Below are 11967 nucleotides of genomic sequence, written 5' to 3'. Positions count from 1 at the left end.
AAAATGAAGCCTCAGTTGGTAATTGTGACTTCAGTTCAAAAATGAAGCCTCAGTTAGCAATTGAGATTTTAGTTAAAAAATAAAGTCTTAGTTGCCAATTGAGGGTTCAGTTTAAAAATGAAGTCTCAGTTGGTAATTGTGACTTCAGTTCAAAAATGAAGTCTTAGTTGCAGTTGCCAACTGAAACTTTAATTAAAATGATGAAAAAAAAATTTAATGACATGACGCCTATGTGGCACCAAAGAGACCAATTTGAATATAAGTTTCAAAAAGTGGTTAGATATTATATATATATTTTTTTAATAAATGGCCCATTTTAACCCAAAACTCCATATTTTATGAGATAACACAAAAGTTGGAACTTCACTTCTAGTATCCAAGATTTCCATTTTTAAAATTTTAAATTATATATATAATCTAAATTATAGTTTTATCATTTACTTATTAAAATTAATTTTCAATATTTTAAATTTTATATAAAATAAAAATATTTTTTAATTTATTTTTATTTTTAAAATATTAAATTAAAAAGTGTAGACCCCCACTTGGGCCTCAATCTCCATGCAGCTGATTTTGCCACGTGGAAGAGCCCCAACGAGCCACGCGTCACTCTCGGATTGGTTGTTGAGGAATCAGATTGGTGGTTTGGAGGACCAATGAGAGGTCGACACGTGGCAATGAAATTCTAGAAGATTCCTGCATGCCGTTAGCAGGAGGGGAGGAGAGAGAGGGAAAAAGCAGGCTGCAAGCTGGAGAGTGGGGCCTTTTTGTGATCGTTTCTGCAGGTTGTTAGAGGAGGGGCAGATCCGGGATATGAAAAAGGGATTTTTCTGGTGATATGGTGACAGAGAGCTTTCATAGGGAAGGAGGTTTTGGTTTGGTTGATTTTGGGGGCGGCCATTAGAGAGTAACGGAGAGCTTTGAGGTGGGAAGGAGCTTTTATTTGGGTGAGAGCTGGAGAAAGGATAGAGAGGGGGGAGTTTTCACTTGAGAGGGGGGATCCTGTGAGATTCGAAAAAGGAGGAGTGGCCTCCATTGACGATTGTGAGAGATTTTTCTGAGAGGTTTCGTGGGTGTCTCCATTGTTGGTGAGGGGGGATAGTTTCCAGAGAGAGCAAGCTAGAGAGAAGAGAGGAGTCTGCTTGCTCATTTCTGCTAGAAAGGAGCTCTCCCAGGTGAGTGCATGGGGATTTTCAGTTCATATTTTACTATAACATTGTTTTTCATGGTTTTTCCTGTGTGTTTAACCCTCAGTCATTGTTTAGATATGCTTGCCCTGCTAATATCTCATTGTCTTGGGTTTCATTTGAAGCTATCACGTACATGGATTGTATGAATTGATTTAATCTTCTTTTTCATCCCACCTGTTTTGAGCTCATAGATTGATCTTGAGATGAGACTACTTGAGTTCTCCAATCTTTCATTATTATTATTTTCCTCTATTTCTTTCTTTCTTCTCTTTCACCATTTGTTGTTGCTCAAAGAGATGCTCTGCTTCTTAGTAACTGTTTCATCAATACCTTGTATGAGGTGAGATTTACGAAAGGGGATACCACCTAATGCTAGGCTCATTCGGTTTGCTCTATCACGGGTACACTGTACCTTGTTGTTTTGCCTCCTCCAGTTCTGGTATTTTAATCTGTATCTTGGCTTCTGGTTCACATTTCCGGATTTATTTTGAGACTCTTGGTTTTGTAATCTGATTTATGCTTGAGGGAAGAAGCCCTTGGGGGCATGAATGACAATGAGTGGAACATTCAAGTTCTGTAAGTTGTCGGGCTCAACAACAACCCTTGGCTTCAGAAAAATAGAGTTTCGAGATGCGTCTATCCTTGCTTGCCTGTTGAGAAACTGCTTGAGCCAGTTTGTAGCCGCACCAGATTTTGATGAGCGTGATGTGGAGCACCTTGCTTTTCCTAACTGAAAACACGGTGAAAAATTATATGGCTGGTGAATGGTGTACATATCATTGTAAAACAGAAGAATTGTGATGTTTTCAATGCATTGGAGGCCAAGCGAAATGAAACTTTTCTCAAGGAATTGATATTTGGACTAAAGAAAGTGACAGATATCTTCATCATTGGCTCCTATTGCTGCTGTGGAGAGGGTATCCCTGCTACTAGGGGTGAGATTGACAGAAATGCTGTAATATTTGGCCAACTATTTAATACCCATTTGACCTCATTCATGCATGGCCATCCACGCATACCCATCAAACCTGCCCATTAACCCATTTTCAGCCTTCACCCATTATTGCTTTTTCTCACTCTACACCACAATCTCACCCTAACCGTTGCATCCCCTCATATTTTCAAGCCCGCGCCACCCATACGTCAATCTTCTAATGTTCAATAACCCCGTCCTTCTTACCGTTTTCACCATTCCATGCATTCTCATTTCTCAACGTGTTCATCATTCAACTCATCTCACCCTCCCTTTACACCCAACGTACCCATTTCATCCCTCAACCTCTCACTTTGTTCACACTAGAGATGCCGCAAATGACGTCTTTCAAAACCCATGCTGCAATTTCTGATATTCCTGATATATACTCTCTCAGTGCCGAGTTATCCGCTGCACATGCCTCACTCACCAAGCAAAGATGGGCTCTCGTCGTTGGACTGAATTCCCCACTTGAAATATGAACAAGTCTCCCTCTCTCTTTCTCACTAGCTCTCTCTCTCCGAGGGTTTCTCAGCGCCGTTCTGCTCTCTTCACGATCTGTGACTGCGGCATAGCCGTAGTTCTCGGGTACAACATGGCAAATGGAAGTCACTCAAGGGCTTTTGAATGCGCAATCAGTCGATGGAGACATTCGGAAACATGCAGAAGATAGTTTAAAACAGTTCCAAGAACAAAATCTTCCAAGTTTCCTACTCGTCACGGCTTCCGTGATTTTATTGATGAACTGATTGATATCACTTGGGCTGCAAGGGCAAGTATCGTGGTTCCCGAGGGATGAATTTCCCCAAAGGGGAAGCTGATCATGATCTCTGGCATGAGCAGGATGGGGATCTACTGCAGGGTTTGATCTTGACAACGAAGGTTTTGAGGTGTTTCAGTAAGATAATAAGCAACGGCCAACTTCATCAGGTTTTAATTTTCTGCCTGCATCTAAGGTGGATGGCTCTAGTGGCCCAATGGGAGTTCAGCCAAAGTTCATTAAAGGAAACCTAGGATCAGCTGGGGAAGATCATGTTGATGCTTTCCACCATTAAGATAATAGACAAAATGAAGTTCATTCTGATGGCGGAACTGCAAGTTCAAGGTCTTCGTCTTCTAAGCCCACTAGCCCTTTGAGAAGTAAAAACCTCTTCTGAGAGTTCCTGGGATGGATCATCAACAAAGGTTTCAAGGCCAGTGAAGGAAAGATGGGGAAGAAAGACAAGTTCTTCTACAGAGGCTTCAACTGTGTATGAAAAAAAGTAAGATTGTGTCTGAACATGTAGATGATGATGACAAAGGCTGGAATCAACCTTCAATCATGGTTTCTGAAAGAGCTAAAAGAAGCATGGCCTCTCCACCTCTGGCTCCTTTGCATGTCCCATGGCATAACATACCATGCTTTGAACCAACTCATGTCCACCTATTACATTTCTTACAATGCTGCCAGTTTACAATTTCCCCACTGAGCCAGGAGCTACTGATGCAACGACAAGCCACTTTGGAGGGGATAATGGGGTGGATAACAGTGATTCTGGTCGAAACTTTGATTCATCTGAGGGGCTTGATCAGTCCGGGAACTTAAACACTTCAGGTTGCATGAGAAGGGCAGTTCTTGTTGAACCTTCAGAGGTGCCGAAGTCCGATATTCTTAACAGTGATTTTGCCAGCCATTGGCAGAATTTGCAATATAAGAGATTTCAACTTGCAAGATGCGGTTCTCAAACCAGATATTCTGGCTCCAGGTTTTCTCATTTGGGTTGTCTGGTCTCCAAATGGAACGGATGAGGCCAATTATGTTGGAAAAGGGTTTGCAATGGTCTCTGGAACTAGCATGGCTGCACCACATATAGCTAGAATAGCTGCCCTACAGCGGGACTGTCGTTGGGATTAAATGCATTGGGAGTTCCTGGAGAGGTGTGAGCGCCTTCTTTTCTCTGTCATTATTGATTCGAGGTCCTTGAGTTATCTTCCTCCCACCTTAGCTACTGCAACCATGCTGCATATAATCACAAAGTGAGCTACAACACTTGGTGGTCTCAGTGTCAATGATTGAGATACTCTAATTACTGATATCCAGCGGGGAATTAATGTGCCTGCAATGGTTTTCATTCTTTCAGTTCCAAAAAGCGATCAGGATGCAGTTCAAATAGCCTCTCATCTTCATGACCATCCACAAGCTCACTGAGGAAACAAACCCCGAATGCTCAGTACACTCTTTCCCACCAAATATTGACCACTGCCTGGTGTAAGTTCGGTCTGAATTTACGGGATTGTTTGAGAGAATACCAACGGAAATGAATGCACGACATTTCTGACCGAGCAATGTTATGTTAATATGATGAGTCGTGTGTATCCTAAACAAATTCAAAGGATGCATCTCAGTTTGAGCAGAACACCAGAAGCCGATTGGATGTAATTGGAAGAGGCACTTCCAGCAGGAATTCTGAGATACTTTCAAATGGGAATGTTGACATTGTTCCACCTTTTGTTTCAACTGGCAATGCATTAAGCTAGGCTGAGCATGTTCCAAGTGTTGTTCCAATTGCTCTGTCATCTTTACTTGGGATACCTACCTATCTGCCACATAAACAAACAGAGAATAATAATGATATTCTCGTCGTTGAAGTTACTAAAATGAACAAGAATACAGTTCTGGATGTCATTATTGTTGGTGGACATGCTAGCATCCCCTGTACTCCTAATTCAAAGTCTTCTTCCAGATGGAATCCCAGTAAACGCTACTCTAATCAAAGTGGTTCGAAGAGTCCAATCTTCATGAAAGCCATGCGTGACATCCATTAGCAGTTGTTCAATTGATTCTTGGCACTCTGGGGGATTCCCAAATTAGTGATCTGCTTAAAGAAGCTGGGGTTAACCCTTCTAAAGTGAAATCTGAGGTTCAGAAGCTTCAAAGGAAAGAAGGTAAGAAGGTGGAAAGTGCTTATGGGAACGCTGCATTCCAAGCATTGAAGACTTATGGGTGTGACCTTGTTGAGTAAACTGGAAGGCTTGATCCTGTCATCAGCCGAGACGAAGAGATTCGGAGGATCATCAGGATTCTTCCAAGGGAAACTAAGAACGACCTTGTTCTTATTGAGGAACCAGGTGTGGGTAAGACTGCTGTTGTTGAAAGATTAGCTCAGAAAATTGCAAGAGGGGGCGTTCCCAGTAATCTCGCTGAAGTGAGACCTATGGCATTGGATATGGGTGCTTTGGTTGCTGGGGCAAAATATAGGGGAGAGGTACGTTCATGGTCTTGACAAACCTGCCCCGGGCAAGGATTGCTGAGAAGCCACAGATTCAGAAATTGACCTGTTTTTCAAATGGGCTAAGAAGGGGATTTTCTTTGCATGGCCCTGTTCACCATGCCCATCTTAATGGCCACGTGACATCTTCTTTTACTTCTCTCATATCACCATCCTTAGTTTTGAAAATAATTTTTCAAATCTCTCCATTCAAATAATCTTTCGAATTTTAATCTTTTTAAATAATTGCAACTCTATATGTTCACTCATCAAAAATTCCATTTTTCCAATAAAATTGGTTGCCATTTTTTCTTCGGCAATCACTTTTCATTTTCTTTGTTTTTTTAAAAAGAATGTTATAAAAATATGCAAGAATCAAATTTTGTAACTCCTAGTTATGGAATTTACGGATTTGGTCCATGCAAAATAAACGGGCTTTGGTGGGGGTCCTACATATGAAATCTCATGATTGAGTGATTATTTGATTGACTTGTTTGCCATGCATGACTGACTTATTTCTGTTCCTTGACATGCGCATAAATTATATATATTCCTTGTTCACTAATCCTGCTTCATGATAGCGCATTTGTCACTGGAGATCCAGGTACGCATCCACTTCCACCTCGGTTATCCTCTATTGCATATTCTGATTCCCATGCATGCATGATTGATGTGGGTATTCATTGATTTTATTCATCCATTGCCATGTCAGCTTCATTTTATTAGTAGAGACCTGACTTTAGGGACTTAGAGGGGTGCTACGGTCTCTACCGTACCTTCCCAATAAGTAACCTGACCCCCGAACCCAATCCGGTTTTTCGTAGACCAACTTTTCCAAAACAAGGAGTCACACTTAGGGTTTTCTTTCTTATTTTGTTTACCCTTTAAAAATAAAACAAAAATAAGTGGCGACTCCAAGTCATTTTCAAACAATAAATAAAAATCAATTTTTCAAAATGAAAATCGAGCTCGCCATCGAGTGGGAAACGCATTGAGCCGAAATGCGGGGTCCACAAAAAGTTAAGTTAATTATAAAATAGTTAAAATAAATGTAAAATAAAATTCATGGTATGTATGTTTACTTACATTTTATGTAATAAGCTTCTTAAGCAGTAATATTTTATTTTTAAAATTTATATGTCTAATCTTATTTTTTTTATAGGATTATTTTAGGTGGTTTAAAGTTATCATAAATTTTATTGGGCCTGAGCCTGAGCCTGAGCCTGAGCGTATGCTTCATAGTTTAGGTTGGGCTCGGCCCAATCCATGTGCCCTTACAATAAAAGAGAGAGAAGGCTGTCTGGTGTTGTTGTAAACTGTGGAGGACCTAATCGCATTTCTCCTAAACCGATTCACATATTTTCTTCATATGCTCCCAAAACCCTAACCCTAACCCTGATAGCTGTGACAGCTTCGTTCTTCTTCCACCTCGGTACAGCCTCTGCATCTTTTGGTAAAACGACGCCGTTTTTGCTCCCATCTCACTGAATTCTTCCACTTTCAATGCTGTAGGGAAATGGCGAAGTCGAAGAACCACACTGCCCACAACCAGTCCTACAAAGCCCACAAGAATGGAATCAAGAAACCCCGAAAGCACCGCCACACCTCCACCAAAGGGGTTTGATTTCTCTCTGTTTTAATCTCTTCCAATCGTTTGTTTTTTTCCTTTTACTTTTGTGATCTCCTTGGTGGGTTTTCTGGTTTGAGTGCTATGGTGTTTGATTTCTTTTATTTGCATTGGCGTAGATGGATCCCAAGTTTTTGAGGAACCAAAGGTATGCGAGGAAGCATAACAGGAAGAGTGAAGGGTCTGCAACTGAGGAGGAGGCGTAGACATTGCGCTGTATCCGTTCTGGGGATGCTGTTAAGAAACGGTGTCGTTTTACTTGTTATGTTTTTGGAAATAGTTACAATGTTTTGGTTTTAACCCAAGTCTAAATCAGTGTATGTTTTAGATTTTGAAATGAAAGTAGTTTTTGCCTACTAAATCATGACTATTACCATTAATGGTTACATGGGTTGTTTCCTCTGTTTCTGCAATTGCAATAGAATGTCTTGTTTTGATTGGAATGAACTTTACAGATTGTCTTTTTTTCATATGTCATGCCCCATTTGATGAGTCAATTTGTTCTTTGTTTTATTGGATTGTTTCTTTATCTGTCTTAATTGAAGTCGATGGGTTAACGACTTACGAGGCAATGACATGAACTGGTGTTTGTGGAGTTCGGTTCAACATGATTGTGATCTTTCTGGTGTTTTCTTATTGCTTATGCCGTCATCCAGAGGGACTTTGAATAAAATAGATTAATGAAAGGTTTGAGCCAAAATTGTCCGGGCAGTGGCCCAACTTTCTTGTGTCGTGGCTATGGTGTCACTTATGGAATCTCACATAGCCTGGTCAGACTCATACTTTAGATCACTAGGATGTGGGATTTTGTCATCCACTTCATTTATGTATGAATCTACTTTTGATCAGTGAAAGGACTTTAATTTAGCAATATACACAATCTTCAAAGTGGTGGCTCCACCTCAAATTGCTGTGTTCTCACTCTGTGTCTTTATATTTAGAGTTTCATAACTCAGTTCCATCTGTTGAACAGACCCTAGTAGTATTTTATCATTGGGATAAGTTCTGTTAGGCTTTTTCTCACTCATTGATATGAAACAATTTGTAGGTACATGTTTACTGAAAATAAGAGTGTGGGAACTTTAGCTCCCTTCTGGGTGGGTTTTCATTTCATAGCCAAAGGTTATACAGTTGTTCTGTGCTAGTTTATTTGGTCAATCTGAAAATGGGGGGCAATAGTTTTCTCAATTTTAAATTTTAGAATAAACATGGTCTTATAATGGGGGGCAATATTTGTAAATTAATCGAGATGTTACCTAATCAATACGTTGATTATCAAATTAATTCTCCAAATTAACTTGGACTTACATTAAAATTCAGATATGATAATTACAAAAATTCATTTTGACAAAATTATAATTTTATTAGAATCATGTTATTCGTGGGCGGGGGAGTGGTGCGGGCTCTCATGATGGTCGTAGACGATGTGCCCGATTAAGGGTTTCCAAATTGAATCTTTTAAAATCCCATTGAGTGGGCTTAGTCTTCATGGGTGTACATGGGCAAGAACACATGCCAATAGGACCTAGGCTTCATGAAGTCTGTCTAACTTTATTTAGCCATTAGTGGGATCGGGCGATGCCTAAGGAGTCGAGTATCCACAAGTTGAGTTACTTGGCTTTTATCAGGTTGCTCGATCAGTCTCATGCCCAACTCATATTAGGTTGCTCAATTAACCAATACTTGACTAGTCCTGCACCCAACCCATATTAGGTTGCTAGACCTCTATTAGGCTGCTCAACCAATCCTTTGCCCAACCCGTATCAAGCTATTTGGTTAATCTTGTGCCCAACTTGTAAGTTACTCAACCAATCCCATGTTAGGCTACTCAATTCCTCATTCGCTAGGACGCATGTAATGACTTTCTCTTATGTAGATTTGATCTTTACTGAATGAGTCATTACCACTTTAAAATAAATTTATATGATTTAGAGGAACTCACTATATTGCTAAACAAATAAACAATTGTACAAAGTCAAACAAAGTCTTATATTGGAGTTGGTTCAACTCAAACCCACATCATCGAGAAAGAGGAGCACTTGGGTTTGGCAAAAGCAAAGGTCTTCCTTTATAGCACACAACAAAGTAGAGAAAGAGAGATATGAGAGACCAACACCTAGGATCGTCGTTAATAGATGACGAGCATGAGAGATTTGATATTTCTCAACAGTTCCCATAGTGACATTACTGACATGAAAGCACTACAATCCATCCATTATAAAGTTAACAATGAAAGACCCTCAACTTTCTCTTCTTATACACCTCAAAGACAATTATAAGTTGTAATGAAAAACTTTTCAAATGCTTCGTCGGATTGGCTTCTTCATCACAAGTCTTGAAAAAAGTTTTCTTTGAAAAAAAATCATTGAATTTTTTTTACAGATTTCTCAATTTTGATTATTATATTGTGATTTGAAATGAAAATTTTAATTTTTGATATGAACTTATGATTTTTTTGACAACCCAAAATGACTCAATCAAGTTAGCTTAGAATCTAGATCGAGTTTGTCGGATTTAATTGATTCTTAACCAAGTCTTTGTTTAAAAGAGTATCGAATATCGAACGTGGCACAAAAGGGGCGAGGCGAATACAACTCCATGCATTCATCCCCTACCCCTTTGGACATGGCCCTTTGACAGAAGGCAGAGTAGCCAACCTGGGAGTAGCAGGCACCCCAAGCTAGACAATTCCTACTTAAAATCGCTTGAAAAGCACCTCTTACAAGGACTATAAAAAGAAGACTCCTACCAAGAATAGAAAAGGGCCGATTCGATGCCCTCTGTAGTCATTCAAACTTCAGCAGCGAAAGCGAATTCCCAGGGCTGTCCCAGGTTTTCTTTGTCGTTATAGGATCGCTCCGAAAGACACCTGTCAGGTCAGGTTCCATTTCGTCTGTACAAAAAGCCAAGCAGATGACTCACTCGACCCGGACGACAAAAAGTTGCACCAACAGCCACCTGGAATAATCTGAATGGTAAAATAACCCGCTTTCTGCAGACTGACTGTAACGCAAATTTTGGTCTGTGACATGATGGGTTTCCCATAATTTATTGTGAAAACTTTTAGGAACCAATCATGAACCACATATCCCAGTGAATGAGGGCATCTGTTTCCGTTACGCAATGATGCCATCCGCAATCCGGACATTGTTTTTAGCCTTCCAATAATTTCAGCTAACATTATTGTTCGTTTTGTCTTGGCCTAAGCTCATGTACTTCAATAATGCGGTGCCATCTTGTTTTTAAAGTATATGTTTTCTTCCTTTAGTCTATAAAATTACAATGCCGCGTTCCAAATAAGACATTAACATATGTTTTTGTTTAGCATGCCACCGACGTGGGTCTGGTATTGTATTGATTGTGAAGGCAAAAAAATGAGCCTGGTGCTTGAAATAATGCTTCCATAATTCAATTTTTGCAGCATTCTAACATTAGGACAAGACTCCATTGAAATGCTACAGACACTTTCAACCCAAAAGCACCCATCCCTTCGATGATCTTCAGTCTCTAGGACGCTTTACCACCACCACAGGGCACTTCACATGCTTGGCACAGTGGTCACTCACGCTTCCCAGCAGAGCTCTGCAAAATGTGAAAACCAAACCCATTTTTTTCAAGTCAATGACTTCATCATAACAGTTGACAGGCTGAGATGTGTTGTGGATTGCGTATACCTCTTAAAGAAGCCGTAGTCATGGCTTCCCATGACCAAGATGTCAGCTCCAAGTTTCTCCACTGCCCCGCATATCACGTCCTTGGCATCTCCCGTCCCTACTTTCTTTTCCACACTCATCTGCAACAAGCCCAGCAAAATTAAACCATTTTTTGGAGGAATATAGTAGCATGGGGAAGAGAAGAAGAGAGGCTCACAATGGAGCTGAAGTCTTTGTAAACAGCTTCGGCTCTGGCCATCACTGAATTCACCAAGTCCCATCCGTATTTCTCCATGGCACCAACCACATCATTTGCAAACAAGTACCCTGTTTACAGTCAAATCAGGCCACTCATCTTAAACCCCAAAATAAGAATTCATCATATAAGAATTTTGATTTCCTTGAGAAATACAAAACAAACATACATAAAGAGTCCAACAAATCCAAAGAGCTTCATTTTCTAGCATTTCTAGCAAAGTTTCTTTCTTAATGCAAACGCAACTGTCAGAAATGAAAACAGAATAATAAGAATCAAACCGAAGTACCAAATCCAAACAGACCCTTTTACTCGGTGATCTGACATCTGTTGAGCGTATATCTATATTTTGGAAAATAAAAAATAAAAATCCCCCGCACTATCAAATCCAAGCTTCCTGAAGATTGTTACCACTACTACCAGTAGGTACAAGCAGAAAAAGAAACAAACGATCCACAGGTTATATAACGGAAATTGAACAAAGGAAAAAAAAGTGAAAACATGAACTTCTCACCGGCGGCGTCTAAGGAGTTGTACAGCGGTGGTGGCGGCTTGACGTATAGGAGGATGAGGGTGCTCTTAGTCTTATTAGCATCAGAAACGAGGTTGGTGAGACACCAAGAGAGCGCGTACATACTCTCTTCGCTCTCGTCCACCGCCACCACTATCCTCTTCTCCTTCCTCATCTTCTCCACTTCCTCCTCCATCAACGAACCCATTATCAACCACACACTACCGATTCAGAGAAACCCTTCTCTCTGCCTCAAGATTGGATCCGATAATGGGCGAAGATGAGGCGTCAGGAACAGGGTTTTTATACCGGCGGGTCTTCAGTTCATTGTCGATCTCGCAGTCGCACCCGGTTTCCAATTTTTTATTTTTTTTCCTATTTTTCATTAAAATTTATTTTTAATGAAAATGAAACAATTCTTTTTAACGTCTCAGAATTTGATTATTGAATTTTAAAATTGATTTTTAAATATTATACCCTTAAATAATAATAATAATAATAATTTACCT

The 11967-nt window shown here is 40.0% G+C and overlaps 2 protein-coding genes across 2 annotated transcripts; one reads left to right on the top strand and one right to left on the bottom strand.

The window, feature by feature from the left end:
* Positions 1-6722: 6722 nt before the first annotated feature.
* Positions 6723-7485, top strand: LOC117918803 (60S ribosomal protein L29-1-like). The gene is made up of 3 exons (XM_034835699.1): positions 6723-6843; positions 6924-7029; positions 7158-7485. The coding sequence occupies exons 2-3, from the start codon at positions 6928-6930 to the stop codon at positions 7242-7244; spliced, it is 189 nt and encodes a 62-aa protein (XP_034691590.1). The 5' UTR covers positions 6723-6843; positions 6924-6927; the 3' UTR covers positions 7245-7485.
* Positions 7486-10342: 2857 nt separating this feature from the next.
* LOC117918863 (universal stress protein A-like protein) lies at positions 10343-11751 on the bottom strand. The gene is made up of 4 exons (XM_034835812.1): positions 11462-11751; positions 10909-11018; positions 10713-10831; positions 10343-10620 (listed from the first exon to the last, which is right to left on the bottom strand). Exons 1-4 carry the CDS (start codon positions 11664-11666, stop codon positions 10539-10541), a joined length of 516 nt encoding a protein of 171 aa, XP_034691703.1. The 5' UTR covers positions 11667-11751; the 3' UTR covers positions 10343-10538.
* Positions 11752-11967: the final 216 nt, after the last annotated feature.

The sequence above is a fragment of the Vitis riparia genome, chromosome 7 (assembly GCF_004353265.1).
Source record: "Vitis riparia cultivar Riparia Gloire de Montpellier isolate 1030 chromosome 7, EGFV_Vit.rip_1.0, whole genome shotgun sequence".
NCBI classification, from domain to species: Eukaryota; Viridiplantae; Streptophyta; class Magnoliopsida; order Vitales; family Vitaceae; genus Vitis; species Vitis riparia.
This window is presented reverse-complemented; position numbering and strand designations above follow the sequence as displayed.

Excerpts from the sequence above, each read along its gene's own strand:
- LOC117918803 (XM_034835699.1), top strand. The coding sequence starts at position 6,928 with ATGGCGAAGTCGAAGAACCACACTGCCCACAACCAGTCCTACAAAGCC. Across the intron at positions 7,030-7,157 it reads GCCACACCTCCACCAAAGGG|ATGGATCCCAAGTTTTTGAG; the intron begins GTTTGATTTCTC and ends GCATTGGCGTAG.
- LOC117918863 (XM_034835812.1), bottom strand. The coding sequence starts at position 11,666 with ATGGGTTCGTTGATGGAGGAGGAAGTGGAGAAGATGAGGAAGGAGAAG. Across the intron at positions 11,019-11,461 it reads CAACTCCTTAGACGCCGCCG|GGTACTTGTTTGCAAATGAT; the intron begins GTGAGAAGTTCA and ends GACTGTAAACAG. Across the intron at positions 10,621-10,712 it reads GACTACGGCTTCTTTAAGAG|AGCTCTGCTGGGAAGCGTGA; the intron begins GTATACGCAATC and ends CACATTTTGCAG.